Source organism: Xiphophorus hellerii, chromosome 14 (genome assembly GCF_003331165.1).
Source record: "Xiphophorus hellerii strain 12219 chromosome 14, Xiphophorus_hellerii-4.1, whole genome shotgun sequence".
Classification (NCBI taxonomy): domain Eukaryota; kingdom Metazoa; phylum Chordata; class Actinopteri; order Cyprinodontiformes; family Poeciliidae; genus Xiphophorus; species Xiphophorus hellerii.
Genome location: NC_045685.1, coordinates 4,058,073 through 4,085,608, shown reverse-complemented (window position 1 = coordinate 4,085,608; position 27,536 = coordinate 4,058,073). Strand labels below are relative to the sequence as shown.

The 27,536-nt window shown below is 39.9% G+C and overlaps 1 protein-coding gene across 7 annotated transcripts in view; it reads right to left on the bottom strand.

Annotated features, from left to right (window-relative positions):
* nrxn2b (neurexin 2b) overlaps positions 1-27,536 on the bottom strand; it is an 813,260-nt gene that overhangs the window by 410,777 nt on the left and 374,947 nt on the right. For all 7 annotated transcript variants that reach the window (XM_032584259.1, XM_032584258.1, XM_032584254.1 and 4 more), the window contains one exon: positions 2,848-2,967. In XM_032584259.1, coding sequence (XP_032440150.1) covers positions 2,848-2,967 — 120 coding nt within the window. The remainder of the gene's footprint in view (positions 1-2,847; positions 2,968-27,536) is intronic.

The following is a 27,536-nucleotide window of genomic DNA, read 5'->3' as shown; positions in this document are numbered from 1 at the left end:
GTACACACCAAAATTAGCTTTAAATGAATGTTTTCGAACTGGCACTAACCTGGCCTGCCTTTTTGCCTAGTTAAACTTAGTTTTGCTAGGTACAACAAGGTCTGATTACTGCTAGTCATTTCAAGAATTATTGGAAAAATTATTAGCACCTCACTAAGAACCAAAGGTAGGTTAAAAGGTCTAAAAAAAAGAAGAAAAACAAAGAATTTGACTACTATCAAGCTGACATTTCTAAGGCTTTGGGATTCTAGGGAGTCCCAAAGTTGCCAGTCAAATGTATATTAGCGTCACATTCAGAAGGAACCCAAAGCAGCATCTGAAGCCATGCAGATCACAACTGACTCAGTTTTAGGTCAGCTTTTGTTGACTCAAGAATAGAAATGAAACTGGGGGGGGGAATGGCCTCCATAGCAAAGCTGACTAGATGAATATTTAGGGAGCCATTACTTCACATGGGGACAGGTTTTTTTTCTCCTTTAACTCACAAATCCATCATTTCAAAACTGTATTTTGTATTTACTCAGGTTATCTTTGATATTGAAATTTGTTTGATGATCTGAAACATTGAAATGGAACAACAAAGAAACAAAAAGGGGATGAATATATATACATTCATCAATGTTATTCTAATAACTGTGTTACTGTCCATATAATGGTCTAAATTACTTTTGCTAAAAGTGATTTTCTTTTTTGCCTAAATTATCTTGGCAAAAAATAAATTAGTCCATTATTTTAGAAACATGACAATATTTACTTTTTAAGCCGACTGCAACACCAATAGAATCAACTTGTGTGGAAACTTTTTTTGTGTGCATTTTAATCTCCTACTGACCAAATGAGCATGCACTGATGAATATTTTGTCTAATTATTTTAGAGTTTACTGCCTTTAGAAAATCCTAAATTGATCACGCTTGCTTTGTTTTCTGTTCTTATGGCCTCCTGTGAACTACATTGCAAAACCGTAATGCAGAAAATCTCTTGATATGGCTCTATAGTCTGCTGATTGGATAATGCTTAAGAGGGAGTTGTGGAGTAATTAGGCTCAGCAGAATTTTGTTCAGAAATGATCCCCCCCCCCAATAAAGCTGCTCGGTGCTCAGTTCGGACCCCTGGGGGCTTTACTTTTTCTCTAAATGTGAAACGGTTCCTGAGCCAGTCGGGACTTCACAGGGTCACTCTTTGCTTCTGGCTCCTTGCATATTCGCTCCTTACTCTCACCTTTTTCTCTCTCTCTCTCTTTTCTTTTGGCCCTTCCGTTCTTTCACCTGGGGCCACTGTGCTGCGACTAAGCCACTTCTCTTGACCTTTCATCCGTCTTCTGTTATCAGTGCATAATATTCCTCTGTTCTCTCTTTAGAAAGTACTCTCTCTGTGAGAGCAAATTGGAACTCAGGCCCTGTAAGTTTAAAGTCTACAACCATCTTCAATATGTTGAAAAAAAAAAAAAACTCAGGTTATGTCAAATACAGCATTTTTACTGTCATGTTTTTTTTATTTTCTTTGCTTTATAGACATATTATTGTTCACGTCTATGCATGTGTACAACACTGGAGGGCAAAAAAGCCGATTCCTTTACATGCCATTCATAGCTCCGCTGACAAAGTAAAAAAATGAAGATAAAAGAATAAAACCTGGAGATTTATGTTTTATTAATCTAGTGCAGTGCCAAACAGTGAAAGGAAAATAACGCAGAAAAACCATTTAACAACTCAAAACCACCCGTATTCTCCTTTATCCTGTCTTTCGTTCTGTCAGCTACACACAACGTACAGTATTTGCCATAGAAACTGACTGACAACAGCTCCACTAGTGTATCTTATATTCAACACTAAAAAAACATGCAAACATTTACCACGTAAAGAACAGATCATTCAGTTTGCTAAAGTATTATGTTTCCAGGCTTGATGTGTAAATTAGCGGCAGTGGTAGATTAGCTAATTTAAACACGTGCTACTGATGATCTGTCAGAGTTGGTGTGTCAGTCGCCTTTTTTATTTCAACTGAACTGAAACACGCAGAATTCTGCAGCACATCTGCACGGTAAGGTTGTCAAAGTCAAGCTAGCATAACATTTTATTTCAAACTTTTCCCTGACCTGTGAAATGTGAGACCTCTGGACCTTGTCATCTAGTTGTTGTGGTGTTGACAATTAGTAGCAAAGCACTGCGTCCATTTCTCTTTAAAATGCGACGTGTACATTTAAGACTCAGTGCGTTGTTAGCAACTTGATGGTTAACACCAATGGAAGTCAATGTTGGACAGCAGCTTTTGGCAAAAAACGTTGTGCGTGACGTCACGTTGCAATGTGTCAACGCGACACTGCATATTTTGTCAATGTCATGTTTTAATATTTACATTATTATTATTATTTCACTTCCTAACAGTCTTTAGGTGGACTGTTTGGAAATGCCCATCTAGAGACAAATGGCACAAATTAGCTTATGCTACAAGCTCCATAATACAGGCATGGAGCTGCTGTTTTATTCTGTTTGTGTTATTGTGTGTCTGTCCCTATCAAATAAACCTAGTAAATAAGTACAGCAACTTAAGAAGATAAAAAACCGAACTTTTTTGTTTATTCTATAGTGCCTAAATATTATTTTTGATGAGGCTGCATTTAAACAGTCATCTGTCGAAAGATGAGCCACACAAAGATGAGTCAGTGTGGGATGCGATTGTGGAAGGGTATTGATATTTACTCACTGACGTGTCATGGAACTGTTATTTAAATGCTAGCAAGACTCTGACATTTAGCAAATACCACATTTTAACTTTGCTATTAATACTCCTAAATATCAGTTTTCACAACAGCGGAACAGGACGTCCGTGTCCCCAACACAACCCACCTTCCACTGTGACATTATCCACAGACAGCTGCAGGCTCTTGCCTCGCCGCACCACCTTCACCGAGTGCCACTCGTTGTCATTCAGCTTCTGCCCCGCGAACAGCGTCTCGGGTCCTTTGCCTGTGGGAGGAGAAATTCGAGTCACAAACAACCAGTGGAAATGACGCGAACCCTAAACCACACACTCCGACGAACACGCGCGAGACAGCGCGCACGCACACACACGCACCCATACACACGGGGTTCTCACGCAGTAGGTGGTGGGAAGAAAACCAGCATGTTTGCAACACACTTTCACATCAATCATTCTTTAAACTGTAAAATATGTTTTCCCAAAATCCTAGAATGATGGTTTACATTTAACAAACTTGAAAGGTAAATCAGAGAACCAAACAATGGCAACTGGAGATGCTTTGTTACATCAAAGTGTTTTGCATTTGGTCATGATAACCAGCGGCTGTTGGGAAATGGGGTTAGGCTGTGACAGCAAAAATTACTTTCCAGAAGGAGAAATTGATGGGTTCTAATCTGATTTATGTTCTCAAATTGTGTCTTCACAATTTGAAGACACAAATTGTGTGTGTCTTCACACACAATTTTAAGACTTAGTTCTAAGTCTACCAGTTTGGTAGACTTAGAACTAAGTCATAATCTGGTAGACTTAGTTCTATTGGGGACCAAAATTGTAACATTTCTTACATTTGCAGCTGCTACAGTTCGCTTTCACACTGCTGTGTCCAAAGAATCAAACCTTTTGCAAAAGCTATTCTTCTCCTCCTCGCCTGTGGGGGGCACTGCACCAAAAACAACTGAAAGAAGCGACACAGAAACCTCTGAGGACGACACTGAGAGTAACTTCCTTTTTCAGAATATGTAATGTAAATGTAATGGCGTCAGATTTTAGTGGTTGTAGTATCTCTCTCTTGTTTTCAGCAAAAGACTTCGACTTAGCATAACATTTCTCCCGCTAGCCCTAGACACATGTTTGTTTTGGTCATTTTTACCCAGAATGCCTTGTGCTGTGATCCACTTGCTGCTTTTGGAGCGATCTCTGATCCGCTTCGCATTCACATATACATTCAAACCGCACCAGAGTTCACTTCAACTGAACCCGAGACTGAAGTTTGTTGGCAGACCAGAGTTTGTAGTTTAGCTAGATACTACAACGTTAACTAACCCTTAAAAGTTGAAGGTTGCATATAATTTGTAGCTTCTGAAAGGACTGTTAAAAGATTTTTTTTTTTCTTAACCTTACTTCAATGATGTCAGCCTGAAACGACTGTCAGCCCTAGATAAGTTGACCAGCTGGATGGTTGTTGGAACGTATTTTTGCCGTGATTAGGCCAGTGTTTCTCAATTCCGGTCCTGACGCTGGATTAGGCCAAGACGAACTCACGGCAGATCACTGAAACTTGTTTTTACACCAGATGAGTTCAATTTTTATTTATTTTTTACATCTCCTTCAGGCCAAAGCTAGTGTTTACAAAAAATGATGTATTTCTAGCTTTGAATTAAAGTCAAGTTTCTAAGTATAAATCGACAGCAGATCAATGGTCAGAGTTTTGACCAGTCAATGTTTAACTCTGTCTTTTGCTCCTTTTATGTTAATGCTATGTCAAGTCAAATGAATATTTTTCTTTTTTTTTTTTACCCCTCCAGGGGGTCTTTTTGTGGGCTCTAGTGTCCCTTATACGACAGCAGGCTGACAGGAAACTGGGAAGGAGAGGAGGGAAGACATGCGGCAAATATCGTCGGGTCCGGGAGTCGAACCCGCGACGGCCGCGTCGAGGACTCAAGGCCTCCAAATGTGGGTCACGCTATCCACTACGCCACCACGGCACGCCCCATATTTTTCTTTTTGAGGGAGAAGATAAGACTCTCAACATGAAGCTACCATTTTACACTGCCTTGTCTGATACTACAATACCAAATATAGTTCTCAATACCATCTGATTATCACTTACTCCTTTCTTACTGTTAGGATAACCAAAATCTGAAAAAAACAGTAAAGGAGCTTGACTTTTTCTTTGCCCCCATTTAAATATTTTCAAGAAAATAGTTGAGAGATTCAACTATTGATGAGTAACATTGTTGCTAGTGAATAGATCTGCAAGTAAATGTTGTTTGGTTGTTACATCTCCATCTTATTTTGTTTTTGCATTTTGGATGTATTGCATGTTGCAGCTCTGGTCTCGTAAAAAGCTGAATATCTGGTTTTCTGTCAGTTTTCTGCAAGAATAGCTTGCAGGTGACGTATAATTACTTTTTCTCTGTGGACTTCTGAACTCAATATGACTCATTGCCGTCCAAATAGATGGCATGCATTGATTAAAAATGGGAAAACCTTTTGAATGAAGTATGGACAAATTTCTGAGGTGTAAATTTTGAATGCGAGGTTTGGATGTGGTAAAATGGTTTATTTAGATAGAAAACTAAGAAGAGATGAAATAGGGAGGTACAAACTGCCAACGGGACAGATAGTCCAACAGCCCATAGCTCACCAAAACAGAAAAAAGAGAAAAGTCTCAAAAGTGCCCCATAAGAGGAGGAGTTGAAGGGCAAGACAGAAAGATTTATCAGCTCAATCCTCAAACTGCTGCTCTCCACTTCTGAACGTCAAACGCCGCCCCGCCACTACTCTGCAATCCATCAATGCAACCGGCGGAGTAAGAGCATTTCTACGCTGCGGCAGATGGCGTCGCAGAGATGCTTATTAGAGAAATATTTGCATTAGCAGAGGACCGAGGCCTATTTATACGCGGCGAACAACAAAGCTTGATCGCATCAGCAGTGGCGTGGCGGTGCCAGGAAACTGCGGATTTTAATTAAAACAACAGTCATGGATCCGGTCTCCGGCGCGGAATGAGAAGCTAATGCGATTCCCCACAAAAGCCAAGGCGGCAGCTGGCAAACGCTTCGGCTGGAGTTTAAAGATTCAAAGAAGGCATAAAAGAGGGAAATACAGAAAATGGCACTGAAGGAAGGAAGAAAAAAATTTAAAAAATCATTCAACACATGGCTTTAGAAGCTGGAGGCCAAACATTACGGCACGGTGTCATAGTGTTGAGGTGATGAAGGTAATTACTAATGAAAGGAAAGGAGGAACATTTCATAAAGAGCAATAAACTAAACAGAAACTTCCACCTGAAATGCTGCAGGGCACACTGAAACGGTGTGTTGCTGCGGGATACCAGTCACTTCCATTAAGCTTCTGTCTGTTTTACCCACAGAGGCAGGAAATCGTGAAGCAGTTTGTCTTCTAGATAAAGGCGCAAAGTAAAGATTAGACCTTTCTGAACTGTAATAATTTAATGTTGTGGATCAAATATTTGTAAGCACAATGCATTTCTGGAGTCGGTGGCTGTTTTCTGGTTGGTTAGCTGGCCAAAGCCAGAGAGTATTATAGTTGCTGCTTGAGAGGATGATATAGGACAGACTGGCGAAATATGATTGTCCCCTTTCCCACTCGGATGTGAAGGTATTTAGCCTTCAGGGTGCGTTGTCCTGTCGACTGATAGCCCTGCAAGGAGAGAACACCTTCAGCTCACAGGAGAACTGTTTTCCAATTTACTACCGTTACTTTTTTATGATATCATTGTTTTTTGGGGGTTTTTTTTCCCAAAGCCTTTTTTTTTTTACCCTTCAGCTGCATGAAATTGAAAAGAAAGATTTTTGATCAAACCTTGCGTGAAAAGAATATAAAGGAAAGCAAAGGTTTGCTGCTCTAAGGAGAGAATGCGTGGATGAGAGTAGCTGGCAGACAGGTCAAAGTTGAGAAAAAGGAGGGGAAAAAAAGAGGGAAAAATAATGAAAAAGTAGGGAAAAAGTCCAGGTTAGGACATTGTAATGGTTACTGTAAAAAATTATGATACAGTAAGAGGGTTACCTTGACCCAGTTAGCCTCAACCTTTAACCATGGCAACCAACGCTGAGGAAAAGCCAGCCTTCATAATCTAAAAACACATTTCCACTATGAGACCCAGAGCAGTTTTTTCCCCTGGACGTTTTATTTGCTCTGGCTATTTTCAGGCAGAATTTCCCACTGCAGAACATAGAGCCAACGTCTCCCACTGCAGCAGTGTCAGTCGATGTCTTGGTCAGCCATTCAGTAGTGGATGAAGGCTTAGATTATAGGCAAACTATTTCCACGATGCTGTCACAGCGAATACCATAATCGGTACATTACAAAGTCCAAAGACCACTGGAACTGGAACATATTTTTCTATTTGAATTGGAAGTCTGTCTGTGAACAAAAACTTGCGTCCGTTTTACAGCATTATCACTGTAAGGCCGCTACATATTCATTTCAAATGTAAACATATTTACATTTTGAAATAAACTCTAAGACGTGTGGTAAATAAGCATAAATGGAACCCATGCAGCTGCCCGAGAGCCTTAACAATCTGCTAATGATCTGTTGCACTGCATTTTTTTATTATTTGTACAAGAATACGTCCTGAAATATCCCTTTAAATGGAGGGTCCCCCCGCCCCCTTTCTGACATAACGTGGCTTTATATATTGTTTAATCCAACATTCCTAGCATCCAAGAATGAGTTCCTCTCTTCACATGCGCTCAAACAGTCATGCGTCAAATTGCAGATTTTCATCACGGGAGTAACGTCGACTTGATTGAGCTATTCCAAATATTTGTACGTGGGCTTAAATTCGAACCATTAATGAAAATCGGTCATCGGTGAACTCCTTCAAAGCACATATTGACAAAAGCAGCTGGTGTTTTATCTCTGTCAGCGAGGCGAAGTGAAGCCTTAAATCGCCGCACAGGTAACCCTGCAAGCAAGTAAACCGAAGATGTGCCACTCATGGTTCAATGAGCCACTAACCCGTTAATACAGCTCAGGGCATGGAGGATTATTCATTGCATTGAGCAGCACAGGGCCACATTGTCTTCTCACAAAGGGGACTGCCAGTTATTAAATGCAATTCATTCTCATCTTGCTAGTTATATCCTCTCGTTTTGTTGCAGGCATCAGCAGGGCAAGGGGTACTTTGTACTCCCCGATCCCCCGACAGATTCTGAAAAATATGCTAAACGAGACCTGAAGAGAAGTCAACATTTCTTTACTAGTGTACAAACAGATTCCCGATTACTTTGATGGACTGTGTCAGCACAGCGTAAGTGAGAGGTGTGATCTTTGCAGGTACTTGCATAATTATACGCCGCCATCCATCATTGGCTTGCTGTGCTTTCTTTGTAAACAACTTGATTAATTCAACTGGATCAATGGAGCACGAGCCCTCAGCCAATGCAAGTTGTTGCCATCAGTCTCTATTCAAGCTGTGGGGTGTGCGGGCGTGTGTGGGTGTGTGTGTGGGCGTGTGTGTGTGTGTGTGGGCGTGTGTGGGTGTGTGTGTTGGGGGTCACTGTTGCAGCAGGGAGCGCTTGAGCGCAGTTTTCAACTCTAATCAAAACAACTCGAGAGTGGGGAGCTGATCATCACTCTGCTGTGGGCAAATGATAGCAACATTTCCAGCACAGCAAATCAAGAACTGAGAGACGAAACGTATTTCTCGTCTTCCACACTTTGAGGGACTTGCACACAGATTCAGGCATATCTGGTTCCCAAGGTGTTTCCCAGGCTAGAAAGATTATAGAGTGCAAGCAAAAGGTTTCGAAGATATAATGCGCTTTAATTAATGCATTTTAATTGCTCACTTTTTTATTTTTTTAATTTTGTAACTTTGATTTTTTTTTTTTAAAAACTAGATTTCTGGTGCACTGTAGAAAGTTGAATACTTAAAGGGGCAGTATTATGTGTTTTCCAGGCACGAGTCATTTTATAGCACCATCAAGTAACTAAATATCTTTAAGTCTAAAATGACTTACAAGAAATCTCACTTTGTAATTTAACACCTTAAAATTGGGTCTCTGTCTCTTTAAAAACTCCTGCTCTTTCTGAAACTCCACCTTCAGGAAGTCATCACAACCTTGTTAACCTTTTAACGTTTTTACTAGCGTTTCACTGAGAAGTAGCTCCTACAATGAGCTCAGCAGACAGGCAGTTCCACCAGGTGTTTGCTAATTGCTGCTGGCTAATCTGAAGGAGGTGAGTGGGGGAGTCCCCGCCTCATGGAGGGGCTGTGAGGCGGGGCTTTGTCCTCGAAGGCGGCTCTAGGACAGCTGAATGGTTGCCATGGAGATTGAAGTATTCCTCAAACATGCATGAAAGAATCAAGGCAACTCTCCACGTATGTTTTTGATGAGAGAATAACATAACCTTATGTAAAGCTCAGAAAAGTGAATTTTTACATACTACCGTCCCTTTAAGAAAAAAAACTACCATAAAATTCTAGGAAAACAACCAAATCCATTACAAGACTTTCCAGCCAGAATTGTGCCAGAGGCTTGTTGCTACAAAAAGGGTTTGGCATCTTTTCGGTAAAGTACAATCCTTTATTATTGATTATTATTCAGTATATGTACAATTTAGCTTGTCTCCATTATTTTGGCTGTGTGTGCATTATAGAAAATTCAGAATAAAGTCAAACTTGCACAAACAGTTCTTGTTTTTTTTTTTTTCTTAATTCAGTGAAGTTGTTTGCTTTATAACCATTCCGCTTTGGTTTCAAAAATAATATAATATCCTTGCCTGTGGTGAATGTATTTAAACTTTTGATCTAATATATGTTCAGTCAAGCAAGTTCTGAGTCATCCAGGAAACATTCTGCTCAGATCCCTCTAATTCCTTTTGGTGTGGAGGAGCATCAGTTCTACTATTTGAACCTTCCAGATCACGTCCATTATAGGACTTATTAAAACATTTACCAATGTACTTTATTTGTGCACAAAAAATTGGTGGTAAAATCAATATTGACAGTCATGTCATGGATGAATTGTAGGGCAAACGTTGCAAGTTAAATGTTCAAGGTTTTCTAGATGATAAATGCTCCAAATAAATTATAACAAGGAAAGAACTCTGACTTTAAATCAGAGTAAGAATAATATTATGGAGAAATGGTCCTGAATGTGTGACTGACTCAGCTGAACACCGACAGTTTAACTACAGTCTTAGGTACAATTACACCAGATCCCCCCTAAATAACAGTTATATTGCCTTTCTGACAGAATCTGCAATGTCTAAGTATCACAATAATGATTACCAATTCAAGCTGTGCGATTTGAGCTTTCTGGGAGAAAGCATCATCATAACTTGCTTCTTCTGTCAGATTGAGGGTGGAGAAAAAGGGACAGAAAGAGGATGCATAGGGTGGAGGGCAGAGCAAAAAGCAAAAAGATGATGGTGAACACAGTACCAAGATATTCAGTGGTTTAGGGACCAACTTGAATAGATAAAATCCATGAATAATTGAGATCCCCTCTAAAAATGCTTTAATAGTTCATACGTCATATATAACTTTATATGCCTTAATCTATACATCGGAAACTGTCTTTGTGATACTGCATAATCTAATATGTTCCTTATCTCCACTGTTGTGGGTAGAGACAATCAGACAATGATCCATCAAGGAAAATAAACGGTGCTCTTGGATTGGCTGCTTCTGTGTATTTCGGCTGCATTTTCTTTCCAATATTTTAGACGTGTTCTTTGAAAAAAATCAGTAGGGAAGATTTTACGTGAATTCTTTGGAGCTATGTTCCACGGGGGAAAAAAACATCAGTGGATAGGTTCACTGTACCAGATGATTTACTCATAGCAGCAGAAGATTCGGCGCATGCTGCATTCACACCTCCCCAAACGAACAGGACCTTCTAAACGAAAGAAAATCAAACTAGAGTTCGATCTAAGCGGACTAAAACCTTGCATGCCTTGGGTAGCACCAATTGAACCGAATCTACCGGACTATCAGGATTAACAACACCCTAACAAGAACAGTTGATATTGTGGGGTTTTAAAGAGGAGCAGACATAGAACCACCTAAAACATTGATTGGCAAGACAAAACATATCACAGCCAGGCAGAGAGTATAATAGTACTCCTATTTTGGTCACTATTCCAGTAAAACCCACAGCACCGTCACCTTTTTGTGTTAGTTATTTGTAAAGTGGAATCTCTGAGGAATTTTTAAGAAGCATTGACATCTTTAAGTCTTTGCTTCAAACTAGGCTCTAAATAAAGTTAAATGAAGAAAGCATGGAATACTGTACAACCAACACGGTATGACTCCAAACACACCGCACCAACCAAAGGTCAGACAGAGAGCCATGACAATTCATATTCAAGTTATTTAATATGTTTTTGCAGCTGTAATTACTTTGTATTTGCCACAAGAAGGTGAGTAAGTGATATATATAGATATCGTATCAAAATCACTTATTGCCCTTTTAACAGTCTTAAATCAGGTTGTTAAACACAAGTCCAGGATTTTTGTGGGGTTCAGATAGAAGTAGCAGAAGATGGTGGGTGTTTCTCAGGTGTACCATCAGCTGCCACATGAAACCACATGGTTTTCTTGCTTTCAACACCAGTGGGAGGTGTGCGTGTGTGTGAGTGAGAGCTTGCTCTTCTGTTTCACCTTGCAGAGGAGAGAAATCCAAGCTGTGCACAACAGATAGAGCTCCCACACACAAACATGCTGCCCTGTATGTTCTCGCCGCGCGAGCACAAGCCGGCGCTACTAATAACACCACAGGAGGTCTGGCGGTGTGCGTGCATGTGTCGGGGTGTGCTTGTCCGTTGGCAAAAAAAAACAAACTATAAAATACTTCAGTCAGAATTTTAATTTAGGTCTCACCAATGTTGGTGAGCGGGCAGAAAACCAGTGTAATGGGAAGACATGTTGTGTTTGTGCCAGGACACAATGCAACGTCAGCACTGCCGACTTCCTGGCCAGGCAGCAAAGACAGAGACGACGCTTACAATGTGTGTCGACTGTGTGTCTGTGTGAGTGTCTGATCGTCATGAGGAGGAGTATGGAAATTATAAGTGAATGTCAGGAGCTACCTGTACCTTTATGAGGCACACACTGAGATTAGCAGTTTTATTGCCGGGTTTTCATTTTTTATGTTGCGCTGAGGGAGCTGGTGTGTACAGTGCACGGGTGTGTATTGCAGATTTTATGGCAACCCAATGCTCCCTCTCTCCTCTGCCATCTGTTCTCCTGGCACGGCCCCGTTAGTGTCGCTTATGAAGTAATGACACACATTTATATATTTCCATCACAAACCCAACGCGCACTTGAGGTTATTGAAGTTCTCTGACTCTCTAGCAGTCATTTCATTTTTCACATGGTTCTCCTTTTCCTAAAATGACTTCGCCATGCTGCGAGCTGGTCCCCGGAAACACAAAGTGCTCCAACAGATCCCATCGACGAGTCGCGTCCCAGGTATGTCTGCAACTCTTCGGAATCAACTTGACTCAGCATTGATTTCTTTAAACGCTGGCCCTCAGCATGTTGCCTTTTAAATCCACCTCTCCCACACACACACACCCACACACACACATCACACATGAACAAATCCTATAAATAGTGTTCATCCCATTGCTACAACTAATTAAAATAAAACTACAATTGACAAAGCATGGTACTAATTTTATGACCATGGCAAAGGATTAAGTAGAATTCCTTGACATTAAACAATACATGTTGGTTGGAAAAGCCAGTCTTTCTTTTCAAAGTCTATAACTTTCATTGTTGTTTCCTTTCCTGCGATTGTAACTTTTACCAACTGCTTACATTCTCCGTTGAAGCACTTAAGATACTCTGTAGCACTGGGAATATTGAGCTATGCAGAAAGGTGAAGGTTTTCTGGTTTTACTGTGAACCGGTTTTCCTGCTCATCTTAGCATAAAGCAAGACACAGTTGCAGGTGCAGTGGAGAATTGCTACAGATGACCATCTAGAAAGGGAGGTGTGTATTTGTCTTGACCTCTTTGCCAAAAGGTCAAGATGAGGAGTTGTTGATGCGGCAACGGAAAGGCGACGAAGCTGAATGGTGTGAATTCCTCAATGTGGATATTTGCTCTGCTTTTAATTGGATCTAGCCACACATCCTGGCCAGACAGTTGAAAAGAACGAATGTTGCCTGTTGGCTTCTTAACCAACAGATCCCAATCGGTCAAAAGTTACTTGCACATTGTCAAATGTTCAAGAGTTCTCTACTGGATCACCACAGGAATGTATCCTCTCACTCATTTTTTGTTGTTCTCTACACAAACATGTATCAGAGTCAGCATGTTGGGCCAAATTACGCAATTTGCTGATGACTGTCATAGTAGTACCATTGTTAAAGGTTGATGGCATGGACTATTGAGCCACAGTCCATGGCATACTTCATTATAAAATGAGCAGAGTATCCTATTGAAACATAAATCTGTCTAAAATTGGATGGTCACAAATTTAAGAATGAACCGATGCATTTTTCCAGCAGGCAATTCGTATCAAAACACACTTGACATTTTCTTTGGTGTTTAGAAGCAAACTCCAGCCCATTAACAAAACATGCACTGAAATAGTAGGCATAACATCGATGTCTGGGAGTTATCAGGTGTTTATAAATGACAGAGAAACGTCTTCAAAATGCTAATCATCAACTATTAAGGTATTCATCCAACTAGACTCCACAGCACTGATCGATCTCACCTCTAACCTGTCTGGTTTGTTGCTTGGCCTCCATGATGCTGTTAACTCACCAATGTTGCCACTGAGACCCTCAGAGTGGGGTTGTATTACATGCCTATTAAAAACCATGAGGCAATATCCCTCAATTTTTACAATTATCCACTGCCTTGTTTAAACGTGTTACATAAAATCAATAGATAAATCATATTGAAATTTAAAGTAGTAATGTGAAGAAATGTGAAAAAGCCATTAATGCGTTTGAATGACACAGTACATTATGGTAAAATTTTTGCAGTCACCTATATGGAAATAATCTTTGACAGAAAATACCGGTATAAGCCCATACAACATTAACACTGACTGCCTGTCGGCTCTCAAAACTTGTGAAAAATCTTGTGAAACAAAACATAAAAAATATTATTTTGCATTCATTTAAAAGGAATAGTAAACATGATCTTAAGTAATATTATCTCTTTGTTTTTATTTGAAGTCGCAGCCTGTTCATTGGTGTTAGTCATGCCTTAACCAGCTAGACTGATTTATAAATATACCAGAAAATTGGCTCCCTACTGGAATAACCATATTGCAAAATGCATGCACCTCATAAAACATTCATGCTATAAAGACGTAGAAAATGCTATGTGCTCCTACTTTGTCAGAAACGGTGAACACTGAATGAAATTATGGATGTATCTTAAACATGCTGGATAATGTGGGTATACAGAAGAACATAACACTGTTATCTGGAGTTGCTGCATATTTAATGGGGTTCCTTTAAGAAATAAAAACTATTTTTGCCACAAATAGTTTACTAAGCTTGGCATTTTTACTGCCTAGTAAAAATGCCAAGCATTTTTATATTTATTTATATTATATTTGCAACTCACCACCTTCCACAATGTCTTTCCACATCCCTTTACTTTACAACTTTGAAGATGTGTTTTTTTTAATGGTGGTATTTAGGAAAAAGCAAGACTGAAAATGAACTGAATTCCAAACTTAAAATAGATTTGAACTTTGTTCAGCAACACGCAAAATTTTCACGCAATAATTTAATCATGCAGGTTTTGCAACGAAGGCCAAGAAAGACGCTATTTCTCTTCAGGAATCCATCTATTACAACCCTGAAGACAAAAACTAGTGGTGCTCCAAAAACATTTTGTTTTGCACTGAACCAATCAAAATCAGTTATGAATAGGCATTTGCCCAGCTCGAGTCCCCTATCTGATTAAAAACAGCCACTGACATTTAGGACGCTGTAGTTTATGAGCTTGTCCTGACAAGGACATTGTTTGACCCACAAAGTGTTTCTCTAGAGCAGCCTGATGTGCTGCTCCAACACAGGGACAGGTAGACTCTAATGTGATCATAAAGCACCTACAGACATCACCTGAAACATTTAGAGCTGTATTATCAATTTAGAGCTATATTCCTTCTGAGACTTTGCTGTGTTGCTCGGTTAGCGTTAGCATGTGTACTCTGTTTTGATAAGGTGGTCTAGTTCATTTTGGTACCAGTTTATTGTCTGAGGACAAAACCTTTGATCTACTGCTTTTTAACTTGGAGCTCTAATAAAGCTCAATGTCAAATGTTTCGACTGCTCTCAACACACCCTACTAGGACAGCTGGGTATATCTTAGCACAACCCAGGCGACAACACAAAAAGACCTGGAGCCACAGCAGCCTCTATTTCACGAGCAGCATCAGTGTAAAATAGCAAAATCCACTCAGACTGTAAGCATGCTTTCACTCCTAAACTGTTTGTCTGCTTTACACAGTTCATTTCCTCTGATACTCTCCTTTGTGTGGGTAAGTGTGAAAGCTCACATATACTCTGGTGATGAACAAATAAGCAAATCCTGGTCTGTTGGAAAATGTGGGTTTCTGTGCACATGCAAGTGAGCCCTGGTGTAGTTTCGAGTACAGCGGGAATGCAAAATGGACCATCCGGCAAAGTGTCTACAGAACAAGATTGTGAAAAGCTTGGTTGCTGCTCACTTTAGGCGGTTTTTGTCTGACGTTACCCAAACGAGTAAGTGCGTAATATTGTCTAGGTGGTTTGGTCTGCCTTAATGAAAGAGGACCAAACCAAAAGAAAATGTGAAATTTTTTGACATTCCCCATCCACTCAAGCATAAAAAAAAATCCCCAAAACACCAACTATACTTTGGAATACCGTTTTACTAATTGTGCACAATAAAATGAGCTGGGATTTTTAATTTTTTTTATTTTTAATTGGCCACACAAATTTGCCTCGAGGCCTGCTTGGGGTACAGCAGACAAAATCACAGGCAGTACAACAACAAGCAATGGGAGCTATGATTAATCAAGGGCTTTGTAAAGGTTGTTTAGTAAATGAGGACTGGTTGTAAAATAACAGTTAAATTCCCTAGATAAGGTCTAGATAAGGACCCCAAAGCATCACATGAGATCATATCAGCACTTCCGTTACCAAATCCAAACAAAACTGTGCATGAGAGCTATTCTGCAACTTAGTGGGCAAAGTCTCACCCACTAATTCGCCATCCTACCTGAATTTCTTTGAAGAGAACAATTCAGAAAACATTTGGAATCCACACCTTGCTAAGCACCAGGTGCATTGCCCCTTTTCTTTCCCTTCATGTCCGTCTCTGTGCAAGTTCCCTTCTGTGCCAGCTTGGTCTAGAGCAGATGGGACGGTTCAGCATGGCATCACACCAGTCGACACAGTGGCATGTCAAACAGGCATTCGCAGGGCCGGCCATTGCCAAGACCAACCGTGCTGTACTGCCATATGGGAATAATGTGTGCCGAGATCACACTGGATAGGCTGACAGAGCGGGTAACATGGCCTGCTTTTCCTGCAAATCAGAACAAATAGACAGGAATGCCAGGGTATTTACGCGCAAGTCCCAAAGTACACACTGCCACGCACGGCAATTGCTATTTACCGGAGTGCGGTCAATGCTGTAGAGTTGCACAATCCAAGCATCGTTGCACACACTCAAATAGAAGAACATCGATGCACAAACACACAGACGTGTGAGCAATCTTTCCCCCCAGACAGGCACCATCCACCAACAGACACACATGAGCTACCTTACCCATCCCACGGCTATAAAAGGCACAGACGCATGATCCCTATGCTGCAGTCAGCAGGGCTGGCACTTGCTTTCTTTCACACACTCACCGAGTCACGCCGACACACATGCACACCCTCCCGTCTGTCCTCTGCAGACGGTGATGATGGCCTGTGTTTGGGAGGTTAATAGCTGTTTGCTCCTCACAACCTTCACACTTGATTACTCAAGTCGGCTGCTGTCTGGACGGCGGGGGCGAGGCTCCGGCAAAACAAAGGCCGCCTCGTCACTGCTTACACACGTATAGCTTATTAGAAGACCAAGGCATGATTGAGAGCATCGTTTGAAGAATAATTAAGGGCACTGTATCCCTAAAGAAATGTAAATAGGGATTTAGAGACGTCAGTCAGAGTAGGAGCAACCTCCAAGATTCCTTTGTTACGTTTTCAAAAGAGGCTGTGGCAAGGGAAATGATTCATTACTGCAAGAAGAAAAAAAGAAAAAAAACTACAAACGTACGTCTAAGAGGACAGAAAGACAGCATGTCTTTTTTAGAAAGGAATACATAGATGCAGGCCACAAGCTTGGCAATCACGTTTTAAATAATTCAGGAAGGCTTTGAACTACACATGAGCATCTAACTTTCATTTCAGGGAGGTAATGCTCTAATCCAAATATAATTTAGGGGAATGACTATAAAGTGTGAGAAATTGTGCATGCCCCCATAGTAATGGAGTTTGTGGAGCAGGTGCAAGAACTTCAAACACTATCTCACAGGGCCTAGCCAGTGATCGCTTTCGCAGTTGAGACAAAACTCCCAGCATTCGTTAAGTTTTTCTGAAGATCTCATGTGCAGGCATAAAGTTCTCCATTTGACGTGTCAAAAACAGTTCTCACTGACGAACAAGACGATGCGTGACACAAAAATGTGTCATCTTGTACGCGATGGAAGGCGCAATGGACCAGGCCCTGGCTGGACTATTTCACCCAAAGCTCTGTGCAAAATGTTTGTGATTGGCCAGAAGCTTGTGGGCGTATTTTACGCAGAAATGAGTTCTGATGGCAAAGTTGATATTTTGTTTCAACTAGTCCGCTTCCACCGTCTGGCTTTTGTATCAGCAAGCAAAATGAATACTTTTGAGGAGTGTTTATCAGATACGATTCATTACAAAAATATTTACAAAGACAGCTGTTGTCTTCGCAATGGAGGACGCTATCTGAAAAAATGTGTACCACTCTCTCTGTGACTGATTACTTTACCTACGAGCTTTTTAGGGCGAGATGCATACTGCAGTGAAGGGTCCTTTAAGATTCAAGACGGTCAAAATCCGCTCCCGGGAATTGCATCCAGCTAGTTTCTTCATGCAGGAAACGTCTTGAAGCACGTTTCCTGCTTCAAGAAAGCAGGAAACGTTTCAAGAAAACGTTTCCTGAAACGTTTGAAGCAGTCGTTACTAAAAAGGAACTTTAACCAAAATTAAAGAAATATTTCATTTGCTTCTCCTTTACTGCACATAACATAATCTATAGTTATTTGAAATGATTTATTTGTATGTCTGGAGTACTTGGGTAGTTACTGATGTTTAGTGTAGATTTGTTTTTAGTCCGCCCATTAAAAATATATTAACTAAGAAAAAATTGTTCATTACTCACTTTCCCGTATTGAATACCTCAAGCGTTCTTCCATTCTTCCAACAGCCAGCCATACATGCAAGTCATTCTGTTCTTTTATTTGTTTCTTTTTGTCTTCAGAATTAGCCAAAAATATATCAAATTTCACAACAGAGAATGTTTTCTGATAAATGGCCTAATGTGGTTACTGAGTTTGTTAGTAACGAAATGGATCCCTGCAGAATCCTTGGTTTACAACGCAAAGCAGAGAGGAAGCTGAGGGACGTGATTGCTCAGTCCTAGAGCCAAACAGGTGTCCTTGTTAAGTAAAAATGATAAACAGGCCTTTAGAATTTAAGTAGCTTTCTTTATTGTGCTCAGCTTTAGTTGGGACATTTATTCTTGATGCATTTGATGCACAACTGTGGCAACAAGGTGTTTCTGTTTTGGGATTTTTTCCTTTATGTTTTTCTTTTTTTCTTTTTTGTTTTTCCGAGGAGCAGCTGATAAGCATTTCAAAAGCTCAAATGATACCTGAACTACAACCCGAAATCTCAGAGCCAGAAATGCAGCCGTAAAAAAAGGGGGTTTTTACGGCTGCAGGTCCAGATCTAAAGAACAGAGAAATAAGGAAATTCAAACCACTTCAATCAGATGGAGATTTAAAGAGCGATAAAAGCAAATGAGGTGGATTAGCAGGGCTTGACAACAACTGATGGTCTCATCCAGGACATTTTTATCCTAAAATATCAGATCTGGATATTGAGCTTTTAGCATGTCAAGTGTCATCAGTCAGAGACGTCTACGGATTCATTGCAAGAGTGACTGCTACAGGAGATCCCCATCCACTACATTTAATTTTCCTTTCAGATGAATAAAGTACTCTCGGGTTAAAATCAATACTTACATCTGAATAGAAGAGTGCACCATTAAAACCGCATCTTTTGCAAATATGTGCCATTAAATAAAGGAGTTCTCAAAAACCAGACCGAGTAGAGGTGCAAATACGGGTCATTGTTCCTGTCTTTTCACTCACTGTCAGTTCAGTGTCTTGAACACTATAATCGGTTAAATAGCTTATTAGCTCCTCGGCCTAAACATCAAGTGATTTCATTAAAAATATTTACAGTGTAATAAGAACACCACATACAGTGAAAGTTGAGGTAATTTCAATAAATCGCGATTTTGTGCATTGCCGTTTCAGAAATGGAATACAGGGGAAAGTATATTAAAAAACTCAATTTACCAATTTACAACTTTTAAAAGGCAGGCTATGGTAATGCAACACACAGACACAGCAAAAAGTCTTCCTAATAAGCTTCAAACCTCAGGTGATTCTTCTGAGTGAGGCTGTAATTTCATTTACAGAGGTAGAAATAAGCAAATGAAGCCTTACTCCGAGACCTGGGAGACGGTCATTTTATGATTCATGACTAGTAACCATGCTAACCACCTTACAGCCTGACAGAGCCAATGGTGTACTATTAGAAAATAAAACGTGTTTTTTTTGGAGAGTGTGTTTTTTTTTGCCTGAACTTCACAAACCAATAACTAAAGCTAACAAAAGAAAAAAACAAAAAACAACAACAATTACATACTTTGTTAATGCAAAGGTTTTCAAAAGGGGGATAAGAGTCTGGGTCTGGGTTAGTGTCTGTCAGGGGAGTTCAGGTATCTTGATACTGTGGTATCATGTTTACAACTAATGGTAGGATGGCTATATCAATTGCTGCCTTGTCTGCTTTAATACATTACTTTGCAGCAACGCAAACCCCAGAACTGACTGTCAACAGGTATGACTGGGAAGGTTAGAAATATAAATCTCTTGAAGTTTTCAGTTTTTGTCCCAATAAGACCATGGGGTTCTGTTTTGTTGAGCCTTTGTCATGGAGTCATCTGTGAGCCCTGAACTTAACTAGAACTAAACCATGACTAAATGCAACATGTTAGACGATGTTTTCTTTCAGCCCGAAGAAGGTCTGATGTAAAAAGTTATTTTATTTTAGGTTTTTACAGCTACTAGATGCAGTTAGTCAATACGGTGCGCATCACTGCTCACGCAAAACTCACATGGTCTTCGTCGTAGCGCATTAAGCACGGCCGCAGCACCTCAGAGCGGGGCCGGATGGGCGCGTATCTGCGGGCAGGTGGGGTGTGCAGGTTCCCAGCACAGGGCGCAGGAGAGCAGACTATTAACATGCGATTGACCACAAGATCCATCTAATCCATCACAATACACAGCAAGTCTTGAATACATTTCATAAAAACGATTTAGCTCTGTAAAAATATTTTTTTTCTCTCACAGCAATTGCACTGAAAGTTTTGGATCTTTTCCATTTCACTTTGTCTTCTTCAAATGTTGTGTTGGCGATGTTAGGAAGCCATGTGTTCCATTCAAACATGTATCTATTTGGCCGCAACCGATAAGAAAAGCGAGTGAATGGCCAAAGCTGGTGTGATAATCAGCCACTCAAATGCCTGCCAGTCAGAATTACTCTGTAAAAAAGAGTTTACTGCTTTAAAACTTCCAAAACTGCCATTTAAAACATGGACTGGTCTCTTCATGACATGACTAGTATTTTTTTAATTAAAAATATAAATACAATTTCTCAGAAATTTATAGGTTTTTTTCTCCTATAGTTTTTTTTTCTCCATTTCTGCTCTGTCAACTTGTTCCTGGTTTTGCCATGGCAGGTCACATCTGTTCAGATGACGGCATTTAGCAGGAGTATCCCTGCAAAATGAATGAAAACCCTACAAACATCACTTTACACAACTGTCTTTTACTTTTAAATACATTGCTATTCCTCTTTCACCTATTCAAAGAGCAGAGACAAGAAGTTTCTTGTCTCTCGTTTCTCTCTTTGCTTCTTTCTTTACTGTAGGTGTTTCACCCCAGAGAGCCTTCAGTGTAGGCTGGAGGTGATGGGAGGGATTTGTCAGTCAGTTGAGGGTGTCGGTGCTCGCCGAGAACAACCGAACAGCCACTCGCCCTCCACATGAAACATCTCATGTATGGGACTGCATAGCAAATAAGGATAGGGATAGCGGGTGGCTAAATGCGCCCGTGTTTAGGAGTGCGCGAAACCATGCGGGGTTCCGTGTGCTTATGATAAGGGAGAGAGGGAAGAAAAATAAGAAGCAGTGAGGGAAGAGGAAAGCAGACTACGGCCCCCGGACATGATTATCTACGCCTGCCGCTCTGACCCCCTGTGCCAATTACAGAGATAAGGCAGTTTGTTGTTGTGTGTTCTCAAGTGTGCCTATGTCTCTTGTGCTAAAGGAAAATGTATATTTGATGCCTGCTTGCACACACATTTGTATTCTGGTAGCTATCAGGGGCCAGGCAGTCTTTCTTTTCCAGTGTACTTGCAGGGCTGTGTGGGAGGGGGTTGGCTGTGGTGCTTTGACATGACAAGATAAATGCAGTCGATAGCCTCTCGAATTGCAGATGCCCACCACAGGAATACACATTCCAGTCGTGGGCTGCCTGAGAGGACTACTGATTGTTTTGAAGAAACAGGAAAGGAATCTTTGCTGGTGGTTCAAGAGGCAGACAACGCCCTTCGTCCCTTTCCGCAGTCTCCTTATCCATTTCTCTCATCCACCATCCCCATTTGTTTTCTCTCAACTCTGCTTCAATCTCTGGAGAAGGATATTGGGGGGGATGCTGATTCATGACTTAAACAGCATTTTACAGCCTGTTGTGGCATAAGGGTGTAATCCCACGGGACAGTCATCACTCCTGTAAGGCAGCATGAGTGTCGACAGTTCCAGGCTGCTGCCGGTTCTCTCATTAGAGTTCCTGTAATGAGTCCGCATCTGAACTGTCGCCAGTGCCACTAAAAGACCGAAAAGAGGCAGACTGATTACGGTCCGAAGCGATGCTTCTAAGACGGGCGCATACAACAAATCCCCTGTGCTCTCTGCAGTTGAAATGAAGAGCTGATCATGGTCAACTCTGTACGTTTGCAATAGTCTGAGAAGAAATAATTCTGCTGTTCGGTATGAGAAGCAAAACTGGAACAAAAACTGCTATAGTTCTATTAACCTGATTGGATCTTGATAAATTATTTTAAGGTGAATTTGAGCTGAATGTGTACCGACATGGGGGGGGGGAGACTGTTGGGTCGATTGTCTGAACACATTATGGTAGAGGGGGCAAAGGAAAGATAATTGGGCCCTCCAACCGTCAAGTTATAATGAAGAATATTAATGTTTTGAAAATAGGCTGGTTTATGAGAAAAACTGGATGAAATATTTAACCCGTTTAGGCCGAATGTGTTGGCGACAGCACAGCCAAATTTGCAGTACCATAATTACGTAACACTTAGCGCTATCTGAAAAATTCCAACAGTTTCTGAAAGGGGAGACATTGTGTTTTCCAGCCAGTATCGGGTTATTACGGTAATTTTACTGCCACCATAGAAGGAAGTGAGGATCACACTAAAAATTTTCAAAATATATTTTATGCAATTTGAGCTGAGATCACAGATCTTCATACAGATCTTGTCTAGCTGATGTTTTTCAAGTAGTAGCAGTTTGTGACCCTTTGAGGAGAACTTGTATGAAAATTTCTTATTCAATAACACTCCAGGACTGAACATATGATTCAATCTCCAAGTCTGGGTGTTTTAAAACCCCAGAAGAAAAGTCTAAATTTTTTACACTTTTGTTTGAAATAGAGATGTTGTGATATTACAACACTGAGTCTTACAAGGTTAAGGAGGAAAAACTCAAAAATCTATAAATACTCTATGGAGCAGATTGGAGTGTGGGGATGCAAACGTGTATCACTTCTTCAACAATAAGGAAGAGATTGCTGCAAGGTCAATGAATTGATGCAGTACGCTGAGCTTTTTTACATAGATATCTTTTTATAAATTACCATTGTCAGATCGATATCAGGGACAAAAAGAAAAATCTCAGACATCCCCAGTTTATGTGGTCCTATTACACTGTAAAACATTTGAAGGTGGTTTAACTTGAAAATGAAGGTTCACCTGCTGCCTTGAAAATCCACGGAAAGTCAATTAGAAAATTGTTTTGGTTTTAACTCAGAAATTAAAGTTCATCAATATGATTTAACCACAACAGACAAGTTGTCTAAACTTTGTTTTTTTTTTAAGTTCTGATGCCTCATTAATCTTCAATTGTGTGTTGTTAAAACTTAGTAGTATAATATAGCAAAAATAATGATTTCACAGAAAACTGTGCTCACCTACTTGAACAAGCACAAATTTTGTTTTATTTTCACTCACATCATTAAGTTAAAGGAACTACCTTAATGTAGAAGAATTCATTTTTTTAATCTTTTGATTCAACTTGCACGAATAAAATATCGGATAATACATTTTATTAAGCATCACACTGAATTCTGCTCAGAAACATTTCTTTTGAACAGAGCTTAAACAATGTGAGCTATTCTTCTCAGCCAGTACAAATTGACAGATGCGTCAGAATGAACATTTACCTGAACTACACATAAGAGGCACGTCAACGTAACACACTTCCATCTCACTCACGGTGCAACAAAGGACACGAAAACCGGCAAAGATTGTCAGAACCCCGGCGGAGCCGAGCTGTTTCTGACCAAAACCCGCCGGACTTCCACTCCAACGCCAACAGGTTCCGTGTGTTTGCTTAAAAGAAGGCAACCGAACTCACGTTTGACAATTTCGAAAGAAATGCGACTCATGCATTATCTTATAGTCTGGAAGATATGCTATGTTTGAGTTTTTACCAACTAATAGCACATCTGAATAGGGGCTGACATGACATAAACCTACCCTGCAGGACCGTAACTGAAAACAGGTGTCTGCAATGACAGAATCAAGTTGGGAGAAAACACCAAAAGATCCACTGAATTTCTCAAAAAGAGGCTTTCAAGTCTGTTTTTTTTTAACCTCCTTTATACAAACAACATGTCTGTGAGGTTCCATCTGTTTTGAAGTGAGTACTGCAGGCAGATAGGCCAAAGGGTATGACATTAGCAGACGGCGTGCTTGCACCCCCACACACTGTCCATATGTCATGCCAAATCTCATCTCGTCGTGCGCTAAGAGAAGGTGCTGCTGGCGGCTAAAAGGCCACCTTCCAAACAGATATCATCAGCCAGATACCCTGACCCGACTGCAGCTGAGGGCCACTGCTCTGCTCTCTACAACATCATGACACATTAACTGAGGGGGAGAAGGGTCGCAATGCACAGAGGCAGGAAGGAAACATGGTTGATGCATCAAAAGCAAAAAAAAAAAATCTCTAAAGTTTCGAGACACAGGAGGTCAAGAAGACCTAATATCTTTTCATACCATCTTTTCATCAGCGGTGACCGTTGCTACGGAGTATTTTATCGCCGATCTGCAATAAAGTGTGACTCATGAAAAGTACACGCTGGCCATATTGACTGTTTCTAATCTTGGATAAGCCAATGGTTTGATTTGCATACAAAAATATGAAGCTTTAGTTACCGCAAGACTCTGAAATGAATATAAATCAGATTGGATTATGTATATTTTCTGGCCTGTTTTGTGCCCTCTGTCTTTTCACCTCATTTATCTTTGCCACAATCAGAAACACGACCTCACTTCCTTAATCATTTCAATTCCACACACACTCACACACACTTACACCTTTGGGATATTTCTACAATCTTATTCATGCCACAATTGTACGGCCAGCAACTATAAAGATCCGTGGTGCAACTGATGATTACTCTAGTAATTGATTGTTCTGGCAATTAATTGATTAATCGGGTTTTAAATATTAACCACTTAAGCTTATTTTATAAAATATTAGAAATTCCTTAAAAAATATAAATAAAGGGCGTGCCGTGGTGGCGTAGCGGTTAGCGCGACCCATATTTGGAGGCCTTGAGTCCTCGACGCGGCCGTCGCGGGTTCGACTCCCGGACCCGACGACATTTGCTGCATGTCTTCCCCCCTCTCCTTCCCTGTTTCCTGTCAGCCTACTGTCACATAAGGGACACTAGAGCCCACAAAAGACCCCCTGGAGGGGTAAAAAAAAAAAAAAATATATATAAATAAATAAATACTATGTTTGTTTTTTTTATAGAAAAATGTATTTATGCCTGAAATTCAGTACCAGCATTCCTTTGGTTAACGCTTGATCATTTTTAGCAAAGGATGCAACTGCAGCTAAAAAGCCTTTTAACATCAACATGTGAAAAGCTCAACTCTTTCTGCTTGACTTACCATCAGTGCAGTGTAGGGTTGATCTGCTGATTATTATTTTTAATTGACTAATTAATAACTGGATAGCAAAAAGTTCTTAATGGACTTTTTTCCACAGAGTTTGAATTGGATGAAGCTAAAATTATGCCACTTGGGTAGTTCTGAGTAGAACGTATTTACAGACAAAGATGGTTTTATTTATGTTAAATACAAAAGGTACATATTTTTGTAAAGTTTTGGGTTGCTTACTTTTCTGAATATGTTGGAATTGGCCTCTTTTGAGTCTATATACTCCAGATGACGATCAATTGATTAGATTAGTTGACAAATATTTCAATAATCGAGTCAGAATGATTAGTCCGATCAGAATAATGAATTGTTTCAGTCCAAAGATTAAGTAAAACAATTTCTTACAGTTTTGAAACCTGTAAAGGACGATGGTTATTCAAGTTTGCAGAAGACGTCATGGTGATCCTTGACCTGGGTGGGCAAAAATGGCCTGGGGGCCACAAATGTCACGTTGCAACTACGCTGGAGTCAATAGGTTTTTGCATTTTTCTTTCTAGCAAAAGAGAAGTTATAGTTATGTTCTAACTTAATTCTAACATAATTGGTGAAACTGACATCAGTTAATTCATTATTTAAGAAGAGGGGGAAATGATTTTGTCCCAGAGGGACATTTTTTCTCTAAATGTTTGAAAACATTGTTTTTTTTATTTATTTACTCTGGTTAATTTTATGCAGTCTTACAATTAGTTTTAAAATATGAAATATTAAAGTACATATAAAAATAAAAAAAATAGAAGAAATCTATTCAGGACCAAACATTTTCACAGCTCTGTAAATACAATTTGCCAAGTGCTTGACTGACATCTGGTGGTTAAACTGGGGTACTGAAATCTCTTCAGCTCTTTCTGACTGGGTGCTGGGTGGAGGTACTAGGTTCATAAAAAAAAGACTTTGTCACAATCTTTCTGTGCATTGTTTTCTTTTTATTAATATGGAAATTGGCGCTAATGCAGAAAATGCAAAAGACAACAAATTACAGAAACTAGTAAGTAAGTAACTATGCAGCCTTTTCCAAGGGCAATTTAATATAAGTACAGTAAAAATGATTTTAAAAAAGTTTTCACAACCAGGCAATCTTCTGCTGTGTATCTCATTATATATATATAATTTACCCAATATATGGTATTGTATTGTTTTATTAGGGACCAGCTGAATTAAATTGCAATGCTTGTAAATGACTTTTCATGTTTTTGAATGTATGATTGGGTTAACTTGAACAACATATTAGCCAATTTTTTTATTTTCTAAAGTGTCTCGAGATGGCATTTGTGAAAGGGTAATATAGAGTCTTAATTCAATAAATGCGACAATTAAGACCCGTGACACCAGAATGAACTGCATTAACTGGAACTGAATTCAGATTTTAATAGATAAAAGATCAACATCGGATGGGTTTGTCTTTGAAGATAAACAGATCTTTCAGGTCTGTTTGAAAGATCAATTCAGTTTTACTTAATTTAATCTAAGTAAAACTGAATTGATCTGAAATGATTGGAACCGGGCTGCAAAATAGCAAGCAAAGCTGCCGTATTGCAATGTATGAAAAATAAAATCCTCAAAGATAAAATGACAGTAGAAATAATGCATACGTTTTTTTTTTTTTAACAAGGTTTAGAAAAAAAATTTACACTAGGTGGTGCTAGAGAAGATTAATAAGGTTCCTTTCTAAAATCTTCATTTATTTTTGTCTTTTTACAGTGTATATTGTGTGGCACAAGCTGACGCTTCCTGATTTTTAAGCCTACATTACCAGTGTCCCACGGTTTTGTTATTTTTGCCTGACAAAACTCCCCCCTCCAAACAGACGCACACCTGACATGTCCTATCTCGAGACTCAACACGAACACACTAAGCTCAAAGCAAACAGGTGAGCTGCTCTTCTCTTACCAAAAAAACAATGGCGGATATCATTGTGTTGTGCTTTTTTTTGTACTCACCCTGTTCAGTTTAACACAATTCCTGATAAGGAATGTTAGCATGGGTGACAGAAACGGGCTACTGTTTATAATAGGCTGGAAGCTATGGTTACTAAAGTAGTTTAATCTAAGGATCAAATGCACTTGCTAATTCAATGAAGTGCCGGGATTACAGCGCCATCTAGCGGCCCGGCATGACAACTACAGCAGACTCGGTGTGTCTTGGCTGTATTGTCTCTTCTAAACGTTGAGCCTTATCCCAATCAACATCCAAAAAATACAGCGTAAAAGCAGCTAATA